The 19994-nt window shown below is 40.9% G+C and overlaps 1 protein-coding gene across 11 annotated transcripts in view; it reads left to right on the top strand.

Moving 5' to 3' along the window:
- The window catches only part of LOC144493700 (pumilio homolog 2-like), a 136103-nt gene that overhangs the window by 52599 nt on the left and 63510 nt on the right, over positions 1 to 19994 (top strand). For 9 of the 11 annotated variants that reach the window (XR_013497774.1, XM_078213064.1, XM_078213063.1 and 6 more), the window contains 3 exons: positions 3522 to 3627; positions 10780 to 10967; positions 18064 to 18230. Coding sequence is in view for 10 of the 11 variants with exons in the window: in XM_078213064.1 (XP_078069190.1) it covers positions 3522 to 3627; positions 10780 to 10967; positions 18064 to 18230 (461 nt within the window). In the remaining variant the exon portion in view is untranslated. The remainder of the gene's footprint in view (positions 1 to 3521; positions 3628 to 10779; positions 10968 to 18063; positions 18231 to 19994) is intronic. The other 2 variants (XM_078213069.1, XM_078213067.1) reach the window with 1 other exon arrangement.

Here is a 19994-nt window from a genome sequence, read left to right as displayed (position 1 = left end):
GCCACTGAAGATGGTTAGATGTGGGACACTACCCTGAGAAACTCCTGCAGTGATGTCCTGGGACTGAGATGATGGCCTCCAATAATCATAAGTCTTATTTAATACTACGAATGACTCCAGCCAATGGAGAGTTTTCTCCCTGATTCTCATTTACTCCGGTTTATCTAAGGCTCCTTGATGTCACACTATCAAATGCTGCATAGATACCAAGGGCAGTCACTCACCTTGTCTCGAGTCAGTTCTTTTGTCCATGTTTGAACCAAGGCTGTAATGAGGTCAACAGCTGAGTGGCCCTGATGGAACCCAAACTGAGCAGGTCGTTACGGTGTGTCACTTGATAGCCCTTCCCTTGTGAATAATTGAGAGTAGACTGATGGAGCAGTAATTGTCTGGATTAGATTGGTCCTGCTGTTTGTGGGCAGGATATACATGGGCAGTTTTCCACATTGGCTACATGCAAGGGTTCTAACTGTACTGAAAAAGCTTGGCTGGGGGCACAGCTAGTTTTGGAGCACAAGTCTTCAGTTCTTCAGAAACTTTGCAGGACACTGAAATGTGCAATCCATGGTACCTCTGGCTGAACAAATGCTTCAGCCTTGCCTTTATATTGATACGCTAGGCTTCCCCATTATTGAGGATGGGTATTTTTGTGGAGCCTCCTCCACTGGTTAATTGTTAAATTGTCCACCACTCTTTATGGCTGGATCTGGCAGGGCCGCAGAGCTTTGATCTGATCCATTGGCTTAGGATAGCTTTGCTCTTTCTTTTGTATGTTGCTTCAGCTGTTTGGCATGAACATGGTCATGTGTTGTAGCTTCAATAGGTTTACTTTCTCAGACTTAGCTCCCACATCTAGAGACTCATGAAGCAGATAAAGCACTCCATTCTCTCCTGTCTGCAGCCAATGTTCTCACGTTGCTGCAGTGTCTTGACCAGCTGGAGGTCTCTACTGACGGTCTGATTAATGCTTTATTTTTAGGTATGCCTGGTGCTGTTCTTGACATACTTTCCTGCATTGTTCATTGAACCAATTTGATCCCTGGGCTTGGTATATCGTTAGGGCCCATTGCCTTTGCGGTAATCATTATACTCAGACATCCTTTGGTATCACATAGAATGAATTAGATTGGCTGAAGATTGGCAACTGTGATGGTGGAGACTGCAGGAGGAGGCTGAGATGGATCATCCACTTAGTATTTCTGCAATACCCCAAAAAACATTTGAGTGCTGAAAAAAAAAACCAAATTAATTAATTGCTGGACTTCTTTACACCAATGTTGTCCAGTTGAAATTGCTTACTAGCCTTCGGTGAGACTATGGTGAAATTGTTTTAACCACGTACACACATTTTAATCAAAATTGCTCCTCACACAAAACAGGTGGCATGTTTGTACATGTGTGTTTTGCACATTATATTCATGTAACAAACATCTATTGTCATTCAGGAACCAAGAGAAAAACATTCACAGTTGGCAAAAAATACTTGCAGATTGTTTTGTGTCTTGCCATCAAAAAGGAAAAAATGGAAGTGTACATGTTCACACTGTGTGACTATGATATGAATATAGGTTCCGCTCAAAAAGAGTGAAATCATACTCCGCTGTACTTGTAGTGGCTGAGTTGGAGTCAATAAATTCACCTCTAGAGAGTAGTAAGTTTATTAAGGGGAAAATACTCATTGGTCTGGTTTTTCTTAGAACCATAGAAAATTACAGCTCAGAAACAGGCCTTTTGGCCCTTCTCGTCTGTGCCGAACCATTTTATGCCTAGTCCCACTGACCTGCACTTGGACCATATCCCTCCACACCCCTCTCATCCATGAACCCGTCCAAGTTTTTCTTAAATGTTAAAAGTGACCCCGCATTTACCACTTTATCCGGCAGCTCATTCCACACTCCCACCACTCTCTGCGTGAAGAAGCCCCCCCTAATATTCCCTTTAAACTTTTCTCCTTTCACCCTTAACCCATGCCCTCTGGTTTTTTTCTCCCCTAGCCTCAGCGGAAAAAGCCTGCTTGCATTCACTCTATCTATACCCATCAAAATCTTATACACCTCTATCAAATCTCCCCTCAATCTTCTACGCTCCAGGGAATAAAGTCCCAACTTATTCAATCTCTCTCTGTAACTCAGCTTCTCAAGTCCCGGCAACATCCTTGTGAACCTTCTCTGCACTCTTTCAACCTTATTTACATCCTTCCTGTCTCCCGGTGCCCAACTCGAGTAGCATTGGTTAACACTTGGAAAAATGTTCCCGGTCTGCTACAGAAGGTGAATGTCTTGTGGAGACATGATGGAACATAAAGTATAGGACGATATTTTCTTTTTTTTAAATTCACAATGTTTGTTTATAGCTTACTGGTGTGTTCAAGGCTTTGAAATTAAAATAATTCTGTTAGATTATGATTAAAATTGACTGCTTTAAATTTTCATAAAGTTATGATTCCCAAATCAGTCCCAGTTCAATAAGTTCTGCAGTCGTGATATTGTTTTGTAGCAAAGCATCCCAGTTTATATATTGTGAATGCTGAGATCAACATCAAATGAAATGTTGAGTGTTTTTCCACCAACATAATTGGTGGAATTTTGCCAAAAAATATTCTAAGTGTCATAACATAGAGAGAACGGGAGTTCCCCCATGCCAGTCTTTTCAGTAAGCTTGCACTGCAATCTTCCAGCACTCTGTCACTTTTTTTGACAGCTGGGAGCTTGGCGTTGGTAAGGGGTGGCGGGGGGAGGAAGAGAGGGTGGGAGGTGCGGAGCGTACAGGCACTGGTGAAATCAGCTCCAGAGCATTTGGGGGTCATTTCGCAGGCCACCCAATCTGCTGCCGGTGAACTGAAAGATCGCCTCCCACAGTATTCTCCCCGCTTCTCCCCCTCCTTCCCGCCTCCTCAAACAGCAACACCCATCAGCAGCCTGTTTTCCATCCACATGGACACAGGTTGCCGGTAGACACCCCCCCCACATAGTTACCCCGTCAGAGTGCATCATTCCCTCAAGCCCCACTGCCTTGGCACTGCCCTAGAACACTTAGTGTCCAGCAGGGCACTGACCAGGTGACTTCTGCCAGGCCATGTCCCAGACCACACCGGGGCTTCAGTGGCCTCCAGTTACCTTGGCATGTCCATGGTGCCTGGCCTCCCCTGGTCGAAACCAGGGGAGTGATTCTGACTGGCGTGACATTTTGCTTGCGAGGTGGGAAGCATCCGGGAGGGAGGAAGCAGCTGTGTCAGACTTGCTTATGACATGGAGATCCAAACACTCTGATGCTAATGGGCTTCGCGCCCTTTCTGGGCATGAAGTTGTTCTTGCCAGTAAAACGGAAAGATAGCAATCTGATTTGCGTGAATCGTATTTTTGGCCTCTCTCTGTTCCTGGTTCTTCACACTTATCGACGGATCTGACGAGCTAGTAAGATCGTGCCCAAGATTATCAATTTGTTTCTGCATGAAAATATTGTTTCCCTATGTTCGCCCATTTAGTGCAGTTGTCACTAATTTACTGTTTCTTGACTTATAGCTTTTGCCTGCGAAGAAATTCTGGGAATCAGATGATTCAGCTAAAGAAGGTCAAAAAGGAATATTCCTGGGAGATGAGTGGAGGGACGCTGCATGGGGAGCATCTCGTAAGTGTCACTATCTTTTAAGTCAATATTTCCATTTTTGTAGGAAACATTTTCACTTCAATAACTTGAAATCTAGCATAGAAAGCCAATAGCTTGCCTGAATAGTGTGGATCCATTTGCTTAGTGTTCATGCCTTTCCAATTTTGGGAGAGCATAATCCTACTTAGTTAAAACCCAAATCATGTATTATCTGAGATATTATCTGTAAACACAAACAGTTGAAAAATAATGCATTTTCCTCGTATATTCTGCTTTGTTATGGTAAAACTAGTCAAGTCAGTTTCAGGAGTGCTGCTCAAGTAGCAAATGTATAAGTACTGTTGTTCCATAATTACATTTGTAAGGACAGTCTCTTTTGGTTTCCTAATAATTGTTCATACTCCATTCACCATTCTGCTCACAGTACTTGAGAATCATAAGCACACTTCCGTTCAAAGAGTCAGATTTTCAATATTTTAGGCAGATCAAATGGATGCCAATTGATCAGCATTCTTTTTTATTCTTTCACGGGATTTGGGCATCGCTGGCTGGACCAGCATCTGTTACCTATCCTGAATTGCCCTTGAGGGGGCATGTAAGAGTCAACCACATTGCTGTGGATCTGGAGTCACATGTAAGTCAGACCAGTTGAGGACGGCAGATTTCCTTCCCTAAAAGACATTAGTGAACCAGATGTGTTTTTCTAACAATCAGCAATGTCATCAGTAGATTGTTAATTCCAGATATTTTTCGAACCCGGGTCCCCAGAATATTAGTTGAGTTTTTGGATTACCAGCCTAGTGATGATACCACCAGGCCGTCGCCTCATCCCCCTTCACCTCTCTCTCTCTCTTTCCTCCTCCTCCTCCCCCCCCCCCCCCCCCCCCCCCCCGCACTGAAATGTAATGAATGCCAAGAACTGTTATAAAGCTATAAGTTGCTATACAAGAAGAAATCAGCCCTTTCTCATCAAAATCTTAATGTTGCAATCCTGCGCAACTTAACATTAACTTCAATGTTCTCAATGCAAATCAGAATAGCCTCTTGTGCCCATTAATAAAAGCTAACAAAGTTAAATAATTAAGCATGTATTCAGTACAAAAACGTGAATTGTGTTTTCATAGCCTGAAAGATTAAACAAATTGCAGGCTTGTATAGAAGATTTGCACCCTCCTTTAATACTTACTTTGTTTACTATTAGTACACAACATACTTTGTATATTGCTAGTAGACTTGTCATGAAATAACAATGTCAGAGATATTGCAAGGATTGTTTATCCAGTGGTCATGGCTCAGAGAAAAACTATTATGAAAATCTAAGGGACAGTTCCATCTACCTGAACTTGCTAACTGCCAGTTTTTATTTTGGAAATTCTCAATTTGAATAAGTTTAAATTCCTGCAATTTGTGAGTCTCCATGTTTTGTTAGTTGCATGTTATCTGGAATTGCTTATGCTAATTTGGATTCTACTGGAGAAGATTTAATTTTTGCATTTGTAATTAGAACCCAATCTATTTTATAAGTTACAATGCCTTTGATCTACTTTGAAGGAGGTGCAGTTGTTTTTCTTTTATAAAGTTACTTTAATCTTTTGGTTTTAGTTCATAGACATGACTACTCCATAGAATTAAAAAAATGAGCTTATGATATATGCATGCATCAAATAAGTGGTTGTCAATTTATATGCAAGCTTTTACAAAAGCAATTCAGAACTTGCACTGGAGCAGATTTGATTCCAGTGGGTTATAATTAGTGCAACATGGGAACATTTCCAACAATAATGATAACTAGGAGCTGGCGCAAAATCAAGTAACTAATCATTGGGTAAGTCAAACCAGTTTTGCACTGCCAGTTTTGCACTGCTGTAACTTTTTGCGAGTGTAACTTTGAGATGGGGTAGTGTGTGAATCAAGATACAGCATGGCTACTCATGGAACAGGTTTGAACTCAGTGCAAACTGATGACACATGGGTCATTCTTTTAGCAGCAGGAATCTATTAAGTTAATATGGACAGCTTTGGTTAAAAATGCCGTCGTTATTGTGCAGCATACAAAACAACTTCCAAACAGGACTATAAAACTTTGAGAGTTGCCACCTTGAGATATTAAAAATGCATTGTACTTTTCAGGGATGGGGAGGGACAGGGAGAAGAGATATATGCTCTGAGAACATGACTCTACTTTAGCAAAGCTGAGGCTGGCACTTTATTCCTGTTTCTGCTACCCATCCCTTGCACGCCTCTCCTGCCTCTTGCCCCCTTCGCCCACCTCTCGTCCCCCACCTCTCGTCCCCCAGAGGCTAAAGGTGAGAGAGAGACACGGTGTCTCTTTAAATTAAATGAATAGTGAAGGGGAAAACTACATCTGGGAACTAGGAAAGTCATCTTGGTAGTGAAGAGAGACTGGGACCCAGGAGGGAGGATGCATGTTGAGGTATGGTTTTTGGGGAAGTAGTGGGATATACTCCAGTTTGTCTGAGATGAAAAATCTATGAATTGTGAACTAATAAACAAGTTCATTTTTAAAGTAAACTGTCTCACAGTGCATGCAAAAGTGAATTGGAGAGCGGTAGTATTTCAAAGTATGCAAAGTTTAAAAATGTCCCATGGCTTACTAGCTCTTTCACCTTAACTCCTACTCGCCTTCCCAAGTACAACTTCTTCTGATTTGATGCATCCCTCCCCAACCCTCCTGCTTGCTCCCCATCTTCCCCGAACCTTAGCTTTGAGCACAGAGTTAGTAGAGAGCCAGCGAGAGCGGGGAAGGGAGAGAGGTTGGCTGAGTGGATGGGTTGGGGAGGGAGGCTGTGTGGGAGATGGGGAGCAAGATTGGCTGAGGCTGGGAGTGCGAAGATTTGGGAGGGAAAGGTACAACGAGAGGTGATGTGTAGGAGGGTTGGGGAGAGAGGCGATGAACAAAAAAAAGTACAGCACAGAAACAGGCCCTTTGGCCTTCCAAGCCTGCGCCGATCATGATGCCTGCCTAAACTAAAATCATGTGCACTTACGGAGTCCGCATTCTTCCATTCCCATCCTATTCGTGTATTCGTCTAGTTGCCCCTTAAATGCCGCTACCATACCTGCTCCCACACCCCTCCGGGCACCACTCTCTGTATAAAAAAACCTGCCTCGCACATCTCCTCTAAACTTTTCCCCATGCACCTTAAACCTATGTCCCCTAGTACTTGACTTTTCTACCCTAGGAAAGAGCATCTGACTATCCATTCTGTCCATGCCACTCATAATTTTGTAAACCTCTATCAGGTCACCCCTCAACCTCCGTCGTTTCAGTGAGAACAAACCAAATTTGAACAGAAAAATGAGGTAGGCAGTGAGTGGGAAGGAAATGTTGATGGCAGACCACAGGAAAAACAAGTGTTGACAGTTTTATGCTCCAGGAACTGACATAAGTGAATTTTGGCTGACAATTCCCCATCAGTAATCACATTGGCCTTCATCCGTTAATTTTGGGTCACTGGGGAGTCTATACTACTACTTGTTCACAGGTTAGTGTGGCAGTAAACCTCATTTAACCATGAGGATGTGTGCGTCTGTAATAATTGCGTGCACCGCAGTTCATAGAATTTTGTGTGGCTGCATAGGCGCACAGCTCAGAGGAAACGTTGTTCTACATTTTTAAAAACTTTGTTCCTTGAGTACTTTACTTTTTTAACTCACTCTCTTCGTAGATTGCTCTAAATTTCTGGAAGGAGGTACTGCATATCTACTTAATCTGCAATAGTAATCGAGCCAGAATTCCATATGTTACGATCCCAGTTGGTGTTATAACTGGACGGGAAGGTCCCAGAATGGAACCTTGCCTCAAAAGATTATAACTTTTACTTTTTTTCAAAACTTGGAGGAACAGGGTCATAGGACTACTAATTAGTTTTGACAACAAGAAACTAATATTTTATAAGCATGAAAAGTTTGATTAAAATACAATACTCTTTTATTCCCCCTTTAGCTTCACGATAATATATAATTTTGGCTATAATGGTCTCAGTAATACAGTCCCTTTAAGCACAGACTTGTGGTAAAGCACACTCTCCACTCTGAACCCAAGTGAATATCTGTGGACTTTTGCTCAAAATTCCCCCAGATGATTCTTATACCGTGAGCCACCATGTCTCACTGAACTCTGGTTTCCAAAAGATTGATTTTCAATTCAGCTTTCAAACAGGCACACTTTCAGATCATATTTTAAATAATGCTTTCTCTCAACTGCGCCAATCAAAGTTTCACTTTCCGGCTTTACACCACCTCCTTCAGGATTTATTTTGTCTTAAAGGCTTTTACACAAACTCCAAGAACCAGTTACCGATTTTCAGTAGTTTCAACTCGTGTTCCATAGGTTGTAGTAAACCTCACAAACCACCAAGTATCCTATTGGCATCTCGGCTGCCTTCTCAGCTCTGCCTGCTTTCACTGAATAGTTTTTTGTTCTGGTACCTTCAGCCTCGGGCTTCTTGGAAACTTCTCTTCTTTTCTCCAGTTTCCTTAAATAGCTGAACTTTAGTTCTCTGCACTTGTTTTATTAACAATTACTCCATGGTATTGCTTTTCTTCAAAGCTTGGAGAGAGGTGTGTCCCCTCGAGCCTTCTGAACCAACTGCCTCTTGCAGAGCGATGAGAGTTGCCTTTTCTCTTGCTACCATAACTCAAACTGCAATATCCAGCTAAAAACTAAACTCAAAGTCATCCTACCGTAAAAGCATCCCCCGTTTCTAAACAATGACAATGTTTCTGTTAGCTTTTATTTACTCTTCAACCTCTAATTCCTCTAAGCACAATAGAAGCACAGTTTGAATTGAAACCAAAACCCCCACACATACAAACACCTTTGTCCAACCTAACTATAGGTTTACCCTTTCTTATGCTGAAACACTATATTAAACTCACTTAAAACTATACTTTATTTCTAATATTTACCAATTCAAATACAAATCGCATAACTTTGTTTTCCGAACACAGAACATTAAGACCGGAATTCTCCGATGTCACCGAGAATGGAAAATTTGGCGCTCAGCCAAAACTCCCATTCACTGCAGCATGGCTGGAGAATCCCAGTTACAGGTGAGGTTGGAGAATTCCAGCCTATACTTTTCCCCCACTTCTCCCCTTTCACTTGGAAAATAATAAGACATTTCTGGAATAATTAAGAGTTGCAATCAAATTTCTAGCTTATCTTTCTTTTTAAAGCCTGATGACTTCTCATATATATGAAATATATCCTAGGATTCTTTGGGAGGCAAGGGATGAGATTGCAAAGCCTTTGGCTTTGATCTTTGGGTCCTCACTGTCCACGGGGATGGTGCCAGAGGACTGGAGAGTGGCGAATGTTGTTCCTCTGTTTAAGAAAGGGAATAGAAATGACCCTGGTAAGTATAGGCCGGTTAGTCTTACTTCGGTGGTTGGTAAGTTGATGGAAAAGGTCCTTAGGGATGGGATTTACGACCATTTAGAAAGATGCGGATTAATCCGGGATAGTCAGCACAGATTTGTGAAGGGCAAGTCGGGCCTCACAAATTTGATTGAATTTTTTGAGGAGGTTACTAAGTGTGTTGATGAAGGTAGGGCAGTTGATGTCATATACATGGATTTTAGTAAGGCGTTTGATAAGGTCCCCCATGGTCGGCTTATGATGAAAGTAAGGAGGTGTGGGATAGAGGGAAAGTTGGCCGATTGGATAGGTAACTGGCTGTCTGATCGAAGACAGAGGGTAGTGGTGGATGGAAAATTTTCGGACTGGAGGCAGGTTGCTAGCGGAGTGCCACAGGGATCAGTGCTTGGTCCTCTGCTCTTTGTGATTTTTATTAATGACTTAGAGGAGGGGGCTGAGGGGTGGATCAGTAAATTTGCTGATGACACCAAGATTGGTGGAGTAGTGGATGAGGTGGAGGGCTGTTGTAGACTGCAAAGAGACATAGGTAGGATGCAAAGCTGGGCTGAAAAATGGCAAATGGAGTTTAACCCTGATAAATGTGAGGTGATTCATTTTGGTAGGACTAATTTAAATGTGGACTACGGGGTCAAAGGTAGGGTTCTGAAGACTGTGGAGGAACAGAGAGATCTTGGGGTCCATATCCACAGATCTCTAAAGGTTGCCACTCAAGTGGATAGAGCTGTGAAGAAGGTCTATGGTGTGTTAGCTTTTATTAACAGGGGGTTGGAGTTTAAGAGCCGTGGGGTTATGCTGCAACTGTACAGGACCTTGGTGAGACCACATTTGGAATATTGTGTGCAGTTCTGGTCACCTCACTATAAGAAAGATGTGGAAGCGCTGGAAAGAGTGCAGAGGAGATTTACCAGGATGCTGCCTGGTTTGGAGAGTAGGTCTTATGAGGAAAGGTTCAGGGAGCTAGGGCTGTTCTCTCTCGAGCGGAGGAGGTTGAGGGGAGACTTAATAGGGGTTTATAAAATGATGAAGGGGATAGATAGAGTGAACGTTCAAAGACTATTTCCTCGGGTGGATGGAGCTATTACAAGGGGGCATAACTATAGGGTTCATGGTGGTTGATATAGGAAGGATATCAGAGGTAGGTTCTTTACGCAGAGAGTGGTTGGGGTGTGGAATGGACTGCCTGCAGTGATAATGGAGTCAGACACTTTCAGAACATTTAAGCGGTTATTGGATAGGCACATGGAGCACACCAGGATGATAGGGAGTGGGATAGCTTGATCTTGGTTTCAGGTAAAGCTCAGCACAACATCGTGGGCCGAAGGGCCTGTTCTGTGCTGTACTGTTCTATGTTTTCCTTCTCCTGATTTTATTCCAGAATTTGAGCATTTGTATACTTACTGCCTAAAGTGTACCCGGCCTCCGTGGATATTGTTCATTTCTAACATCACGCTTTAGAGAATGCAGAGTACTGTGAGATCATTTCTTTCATGGTCATCTTTAATCTCATTTCCACCCAGAATATATATCCAGGACTAAATTGTTTCTCAAGAGTTGCAGAAGAAAAGTACCTCCACTATGTTTTGTACTTTTAGTTTGGGTTAACAAGCTACTGACATCTATATTAACCATTCCTCTCGGGATAAGATCTACATCAATCTTTTCTCAGAAATGTTAGTTTCTTGTCGAAATAAATCCATGAATTAATTTTCATCTGTTCCTGAAAATGTGAATTCAAAATTTTACCTAATATTTAAATTTGTGTTACCCAGACCACACTGTGTCACAGCCCATCATGGTTCAGAGAAGATCTGGTCAAGGTTTTCATGGAAACAACGAAGTCAGCTCTGTTCTCTCTCCTCGTTCAGAAAGTGGTGGCTTAGGAGTGAGCATGGTGGAATATGTCTTAAGATCTTCACCTGGGGATAAACTGGATACTCGTTTTAGAAAAGGTCCATTTGTAAGTAACTAGCTTGCTATTAATTTGGTTTGTGTGAATTTGTGTATATTGTAAGACTAATTTTAATGGTCTGATTGTGAAACTTCAGTTTATTTAATATGATCTGTTATTTTGAACATTAGCTTTCCTCACTTTTGAGCCACAGCTTACATTTTGTATGACATTTGGGGAAGTAAATCTCTGTGAATTGTTGTATCTAAGGTGTATTGGAAATAGTGTATCAACGCATTGTGAATGAGCAAGCAAATATACAAGTGCTTGTAGATATAGTGGTGTTTTATGCACCACCTTCCTCTTCTGGCCTCTCTGCAATGTTCAACATAATTAACAATGTCATCCTCCCTCATCATCTTTCTTCTCTGTCATCCAGCTAAGTTGCATTTGATGGTTCCATTCCTACCCAGCTAAAACATTCGCTCTCTGTCTCTCTTATTGCTGCTAGAGTCTCTCCGTGATATTCTCTGCCTTTTCTTTGGTGAGGCCATTTTCAGGTCTATAATCAGTTTTGTTACCTAAATCCCACCGCTGATGGCAAATCACAGTTACATTAAATCCTGTATTGAAGCAAATCTCCAATATTGCTCAGGATTGTTTTTCCCTGTTCATTTGTTTAAACAGTATGTCCTGATAATACTGGATATCCTGACAGTGTAATACAGACTGAACTTAGAGCCCAGCCTGACACCAGAATGATCGAATGCAATTCAGGTTGGGCTTTAACACTAGATATATATTGCATCAGTTAACATCAGCTTCATCTCTTGATGTTATGTGGGAATAACACAGGTGGTCTGATTCAAGCAGTCTCTGCAGCTGTTTCTCCACCATATAAACAGTTGTTTCAATCATCTGTACCTGCTCTGTTCCCATATATCTTTATTCCACTAAGCCTCTGAGACTGCTTAATTGGTTCTTAAATATTGACATGATTTCAGCTTCGTTTCCTAACCACGCACTCAGTCTCGCACCCTGTTTTTACAAAACGTTTTGTCTGCAGATGGAAGTCTACAAAATCATGAGAGGCATAGATAGGGTGGATAGTCAGAGGCTTTTTCCCAGGGTGGAAGGGTCGATTACAAGAGGGCACAGATTTAAGGTGAGAGGTGATAAGTTTAGGGCAGATGTGTGGGGAAAGATTTTCTCAGAGTGCTGGGTGCCTGGAACATGCTGTCCGAGGAAGTGGTGGAAGCAGGCACGTTAGCAACGTTCGAGGCATACCTTGATAGTCACGTGAACGGGAGGCGAACAGAGGGATAGAAACTGCATATAGGTGCAGGCTTGGTGGGCCGAAGGGCCCATTCCTGTGCTGTGTTCTTTGCAATTTGCTCATCCTATCTGTTTATAATTTCAAACACCTCTATCAAATCATCCTTTAATCACTTCTAAAGGAAGAATACCATTTTTAAAATTTGTATTCCCTCACATCAGGTAACATACCCGTGAATCGGAGCTGTATGCTATCACCATTCCCCCTATAATATTGAGCTCAAAACTGCACTCTGCATTCTTACTAAAGTTTTGCATAGATTCATCATTACATTTCAATTTTTATATTTATTCATCTTGCCATAACATTCATCAGTCCATTTCTGCTGCAACCTGGCTTTGATTAAAAGATTTACAATTCGTTTGCAGGATGTGGGCATCACTGACTGGGTCACCATTTATTGCCCACCCTAACTGCCCTCCATTTCAGAGGGCATTTGAGGACTAACAATGTTGCTGTGGATCTGGAGTCGCATGTAGGCCAGACCACGTAAGAATGGCAGATTTCCTTCCCTAAAGGACATTAGTGAACCAGAAGGATTTTTGCAGCAATCGACTGGTTTCATGGTCATCATTCGACTTTTAATTCCAGATTTTTATTGAATTCAAATTTCACCATCTGCCATGGTGATATTTGAATCTGGATCCCCAGATTTGCCCTAGGTGTCTGGATTACTAGTCCAGTGCCAATACCACTACACCACTGCCTCCTCCAAACTAACAAATATAGATCCCTTCAAGTTTTTTTTTAAAAGGTATCTATTGTATTTATTATTGTTTTTGTTTTTTGGTATGTGTAAGAAAAACCATTGCCAAAGTTTGTAGGAAGAACAATCTTGGCTTTGATCTTTGGGTCCTCACTGTCCATGGGGATGGTGCCAGAGGACTGGAGAGTGGCGAATGTTGTTCCTCTGTTTAAGAAAGGGAATAGAAATGACCCTGGTAATTATAGACCGGTTAATCTTACTTCGGTGGTTGGTAAATTGATGGAAAAGGTCCTTAGGGATGGGATTTACGACCATTTAGAAAGATGCGGATTAATCCGAGATAGTCAGCACGGATTTGTGAAGGGCAAGTCGTGCCTCACAAATTTGATAGAATTTTTTGAGGAGGTAACTAAGTGTGTTGATGAAGGTAGGGCAGTTGATGTCATATACATGGATTTTAGTAAGGCGTTTGATAAGGTCCCCCATGGTCAGCTTATGATGAAAGTAAGGAGGTGTGGGATAGAGGGAAAGTTGGCAGATTGGATAGGTAACTGGCTATCTGATCGAAGACAGAGGGTGGTGGCGGATGGAAAATTTTCGGACTGGAGGCAGGTTGCTAGCGGAGTGCCACAGGGATCAGTGCTTGGTCCTCTGCTCTTTGTGATTTTTATTAATGACTTAGAGGAGGGGGCTGAAGGGTGGATCAGTAAATTTGCTGATGACGCCAAGATTGGTGGAGTAGTGGATGAGGTGGAGGGCAGATGTAGGCTGCAAAGAGACATAGATAGGGTGCAAAGCTGGGCTGAAAAATGGCAAATGGAGTTTAACCCTGATAAATGTGAGGTGATTCATTTTGGTAGGACTAATTTAAATGTGGACTACAGGGTCAAAGGTAGGGTTCTGAAGACTGTGGAGGAACAGAGAGATCTTGGGGTCCATATCCACAGATCTCTAAAGGTTGCCACTCAAATGGATAGAGCTGTGAAGAAGGTCTATGGTGTGTTAGCTTTTGTTAACAGGGGGTTGGAGTTTAAGAGTCGTGCGGTTATGCTGCAACTGTACAGGACCTTGGTGAGACCACATTTGGAATATTGTGTGCAGTTCTGGTCACCTCACTATAAGAAAGATGTGGAAGCGCTGGAAAGAGTGCAGAGGAGATTTACCAGGATGCTGCCTGGTTTGGAGAGTAGGTCTTATGAGGAAAGGTTGAGGGAGCTAGGGCTGTTCTCTCTGGAGCGGAGGAGGCTGAGGGGAGACTTAATAGAGGTTTATAAAATGATGAAGGGGATAGATAGAGTGAACGTTCAAAGACTATTTCCTCGGGTGGATGGAGCTATTACAAGGGGGCATAACTATAGGGTTCGTGGTGGGAGATATAGGAAGGATATCAGAGGTAGGTTCTTTACGCAGAGAGTGGTTGGGGTGTGGAATGGACTGCCTGCAGTGATAGTGGAGTCAGACACTTTCAGAACATTTAAGCGGTTATTGGATAGGCACATGGAGCACACCAGGATGATAGGGAGTGGGATAGCTTGATCTTGGTTTCAGATAAAGCTCGGCACAACATCGTGGGCCGAAGGGCCTGTTCTGTGCTGTACTGTTCTATGTCCTGTGTTCTAACAATGTCTCAGTAATAATATGGTTCACTGCTTATTCATGCATGGGAAATGACACAATATAAATTACACATTTAGTTTGGATATGATCTGTTGATGTTTGATAGGAGATTTTGGAATTGAGTATGGCATACTTGTTCCCTCTCCGTTTTGTCCTCAATTATTGTTTGCATTTGATTGCATAGATACTGTACAAGGTTTTGAAATGCTTTGATTCTTGCCAGCTTTGCATTCATTCTGTCCAATCGTGTATATTTTGATTGCCACCCTGTATCAAAGTCCTTTTTTTTTTCTCATGCTCCTCCTTCCTATCACCCTCAACATTTTATTTTTCCACTTACATATACTTTTGTGCTTTCAATTCCTGTCCTAAACAGTCTTCAAGTTTCTCTTGCAATCATTGCAGGCTTAAATCACCTTTATAACCCTCTATGTTACTCTTGACATTTTGAAAATGCCCCATTTAAGGTATCCACCACTCTTTTCTTACCCTGTCTTTGTCTGGTTAGTAGGGTCACCTGGAGCTGTATCATGGTTAACCACTCCAAAGCTCCTTCCTATTTCACTCACCATTGATGCTGTCACCAAATCAACAGTTGCTCTCTTGACATTTCATTTCCAGCCTATCTGTTCACTTTTGGCCTGCCTACACTTGTTCCATCCAAATTGCCAGGGTAAAAGTATAGCTTGGTTACATCTTGATCTCGCACCATGTCCGTCTTTCCCCCTCCACCACGTGTTCTCCCTCTACCACCCCCACCCCATAGTCTCAACTCCTTTTCAGCACTACAACCTGTTACATATTCAGCCTCACGCCTATGAAATTCCTTAAGTATGTTGTACCCAAGCTCCATGTGAGTTTCTTCCTGAGATGCCCTCCCTTTTCCTCCTTGAATCGCTCTACCACCTGCCAAACATCTGCTTAATTTCTCCTCCTTCACCATGGTGTCCAATTTCTTAATTATCTTTCCGTGAAGATACCCTGAGGTATTTTTCTATATTAAAGGCATAGGTAACCGACTTAAAGAGGGCCAGTAGTGTTTAATTATTTCATCTTTTTGCCCTTCTTGATGAGCCTAAATCATTACTGCCTTGTGCTTGTGATAGTTTTGTTATAATTAGAAGGTTTTACTTAAGGCAAAGATAAAAATAGATAATTGGATGTAATTCAGTTTTTTTGTGCATTTCCTATTTGAATTGCTCCACCACTGGCACTTTGTCTTCAGCTGCAAGGTCCAAAGCTCTGGAATCCCTCCTTACTCTCTACTTTTTTCCACCTTTAAGACGCTCCTTAAAACTTTATCGCTCTTGGCTATCTGCCCCAATATCTCCTCATGTGGCTCAGTTTTATATTTTGCTTGACAACACTCCTGTAATGTTGCAAAGTTTTATTGTGGCACTATATAGGCACTATATAAATGCAAGTTGTAGAATGTGGATTGAGTGACCCAGGGTGAGTTTTGATCTTGACTGGGATTCTAAACCTCTCTCAAACCATATTTAGAAAACTTGTGAGCAAGGCAATCCCCATCCATGTTTTGCACATCTGGCTACCATGTCATATTCTGCCATTCTATTATTGGAAAATAGTAAAAGCCTGAGAGGGGCTAGATAAGATGAAAATAACTTCTAAATTAAGTTGAGATGCCACGAGCAGTGTGTTTTCTGTGATATCCAGTAGTGTATATAAATAAGTATCCTGATGGGCTGTCAAGATGCACAATGATAAAATGGCTTTTGACAGCTGCAGGATTTTTGTTAAACTCTTTGTTTCGATTTTCATTTTCAAAAACATTCCGTGGGTTTTTCAGGATTTCTTTTGAGCTTTCAAACATGGCTTAAAATGCAGTAGGCACTGTTTTGATGGAAATCATGGGGACTATTTGAGGCAAAAAGTGTGCAAATTATAAGCCTCCGTACATTCGTTTATGCTGAGTCTGGTGTATAAATGGAGCTGCTGACAGTGATGTGTTCTCTATATTTTGTGTAATATAGTCACATGGTAGAGTCAGGCTACAGGGATCAAATACAGAGAAGATTAAAAAACTGCTTTTGGTATCTTGAAGAAATTAATGCTATGGGACAGTTCAAAAGTAACAGACAAAAGTGCAAATAAGGCTGATTGAAAGACTGCGTTCAATAAATATACGTCGGATGAATACACTTCCAGGTGTTGCTTTTAAATTAACTTTTTGTATATATCACCTGTAAAAGTAATGCTAAGAAAATATGTTTATAGACCTTGACTTTCATCACCATTTTAAATATTTCTAAAACTTTGATCTAGCCATTTGTTGCTTTTAAGGGCCCCACAGTATTTTACATTTCTAATGTATTAACTTACTCAAAAAGCTAAATCCCTTGAGGATGATTCACAGGATGATTATAAATGAGGAAGATCCTTTTCAGTCCATCCATCCAGAAATACCCTAGAAGTTGCCCTGTTTTGGTGCCTGATTGTTGCTTCAGTGTATCCAGGGTTTGTCCATCACTCTCATCTGCCCATTCAAAGTGTAATTCACTCTACATAAAAAAAACTTCCTACTATCAGTCTCAAAATGTACATTTTACAAGTTTGAACCTTGCTCTAATTAGTTTACTGGTCACATATAGCTATATATCTGTAGACATCAATATCCCACTACAGTGATTTGATGTAATGATTTCTCGGTTTCCTATTGATTTCAAATTCAGAATCTAGTTCCCCTGGTGGCTCAGCTTGCTCTTCAGAACCAGGGAAGAGTAAGGGGTACTACACTTAACTCCACACCCCTAAGTAGGGAGCAAGAAATTTGCTTGGATTTCTGCTACTAATCACTATCTGTTGACCCTGGCTTGGAAGTGCACTTGTATGGTTTTTGGTGAATTCAAGGTCCGGCTTAAAGATCCACCATGAACTAGTTCAGGATCATACATGGTGAATGGCCCTTTGTCTGACTTGCAGAATAGTGATAGGTGCTCATGAAACTTATGCTTCCAAATATATGGCTGTCAATATAATTTCAATAAAGCACACAATAAAGTGGTACAGTTATGTATGTGTTCAAAAAAGAAACATTAAGGAAAATAGCAGTAAGTTTATTTTTCCACCCTTGCTCTCAATCTCCCCCTTCCCTTGGTATCCATTGTTTAGTTTTTGCCCTGCTGTGAAACACTTCGAAATGTCCTTCTGCACCTGAGAATTCCAGAAATGTTTTTGTAGACTAGATTTTCACACCAAATCAATATTAGAAGAAATCGTAAAAGAAAGAAATTATACGAAGTTCAAAAGTCATGAATGCATCAATATAAAATAAAAACTGAAAATACATAAGCAAGAATGAAGGCCAAGGCAACACTTTTTGAAAGGAATATAACCAAGAAAGACCATATGAACATTTAAAAAGTGACCATTTAAAAATATATAGGAAACATCTGCATGAAAATAGCCTGTTTATGGTCATGCCTAAGCATTGATGATGAGGATACTTCTGTAGTACATCTGCCTTAGTGGCTTTGTTTCATTAGGGTGCTGGAGACACTGAGCCTGATGAGAATGAGAAGGCTGATCAGAAAGGGAAATCATCACCATTCGAGGAAGATAAAAATAGAGATCTGAAACAAGGAGATGATATTTCCAAAACTAATGGGCTAGTTTTGCAGAATGGAATAGATACAGACTGCAAGGACTTCAAGTAAGTGCCTCATTTTGGTATTGTAAATTTTGTGAAGGTTGCTAAAGTACCAGATTTATTTTCTGAAATGAAGTGTTACCTATGATCAAAGGGAAAGCAGTCTGTTCCCAGGCTTTATAGTGATTCCACTTCAGAGAATCTAAGTAGGATCATATGAGAATGGCATGAAGATTATCCTTCCAAACATAGGAAGCAGACCAAGACAAAGTTGCCATCATAGATTAGCTGTGTAAGCTGTAGCCTCATTTGGAACTTTCTGAAGTTTCAAGATTAATTTCTGCTAGTGTGGCTAATTAGAGTTGATATCTAGATAGAAATCCAGTGATAGCATAAGAAACAGTTAAAATTCTGAAAATTTAAACCAAATATTTGTTTTATCCTGACAATTCAGTTCATTATATGCTAATATTTATAGTGTCAGCTAGTATTAATTGTAAGAATCTCTCTGCCAACATTTTCCATTAAATAATGCCATGGATTTTGGCTTTTTTCTCAACCATTTGGATAATGTCTTGATGGTATTATCCACAGAGAAAGCTTATTTACTGCTTTAAGGGCACTTCAAGTCGTATTGCTTTTTTCCACCCTCTGTCACATGACTTAACCTTAAATCGTATTCGGTCTTGCCATGTTTGGGGCTTAAGTTTTTCCTAAAAATACTTTTTAATGTGTTATTATCTTAGTGCACGCACTTCAAATTTCATCCTTTAGATTGGATATTGGATGCTATTTTTTCTCTCATTGCAGAACTGTCCTGACAAGTCTGGGCTTTCATTGCTGCAGAAAAATTATCGAACTTTATTTACTACCTTTCTCTAGTTTCCCAGTGAGTTTAGGGGAAATTGGAAGAGGAAAGGCTAAGAAGAGTGCAGCATTGCAATGCAAGATGCCCTGAACCAAGGGAATGATAGACTTTACCAAGTGGATTTTGCACTTGAGGAGGTGGAATAGAAAAATATGGAAAACAACTGCTTTGATACTGGAAAATGAAAGCCTGAAAAGCATATGCTTGATGTGTTTATAGCAAAAGGAACTAGGAGGAACCATCAGATGGTATTTTCAAATGATTTAGAGCTAACTTGCTCATGAAAAAGTTTTAGTATCCTCATCCATATACTTTGAACTAAGGAGGATTACAACAAATATTAGTTGCCCATGATTGAAGTGAGGAATATCTCTTCAATAGTGAATTAATTGTCTTGGCCTGATGGAAAGGCTGGAGATTCTAAGAAGTTAGTGAATCAACAGCAGTAGATACGAGTCCTGAGCTCATTGTTAGATTTTTCTGTTGCCCATGCCATCCATTTTATAACAGATTATGGTTGGTGAAAGTTTAATGAGGCAGAGGTTTATGCAAGTAGTTTGATTCCGAAGGTTTGGTATTCAACCTAGTTAAAATGAGACTTAACTGCTTAAGATCTAAAACCAACTGTGTTGAGGCACTAGTTATCTTAGCTGGAAGGAAATTAAAAGAAGCATCGTAGGAGATGGTGTAAAAATACCTGATGGTTATTCAGGTGCTGATTTTTAATTATTCCTTTCTACCACAAAATCAGAAATAGACTGTGGGTTGTGCTTTAATGATCTGTGCACAGATTCACATTTTAATCTAGATGGAATAGAAAACACTAGGTTTGCAACCTCCAGGGGTTAATAAATATGATGTCAGCAGTGGTTAGTTGATTGCTGCAACTAGCGTACAGAATTTCCCAACAGACATGGAAAACTATTATGACCTCCAAAGCATTCTTTGACATCTAAATA

Source organism: Mustelus asterias, chromosome 5 (assembly GCF_964213995.1).
Source record: "Mustelus asterias chromosome 5, sMusAst1.hap1.1, whole genome shotgun sequence".
NCBI classification, from domain to species: domain Eukaryota; kingdom Metazoa; phylum Chordata; class Chondrichthyes; order Carcharhiniformes; family Triakidae; genus Mustelus; species Mustelus asterias.
The sequence above is the reverse complement of the archived record's forward strand: the minus strand, read 5'-3'. Positions and strand labels throughout refer to the sequence as shown.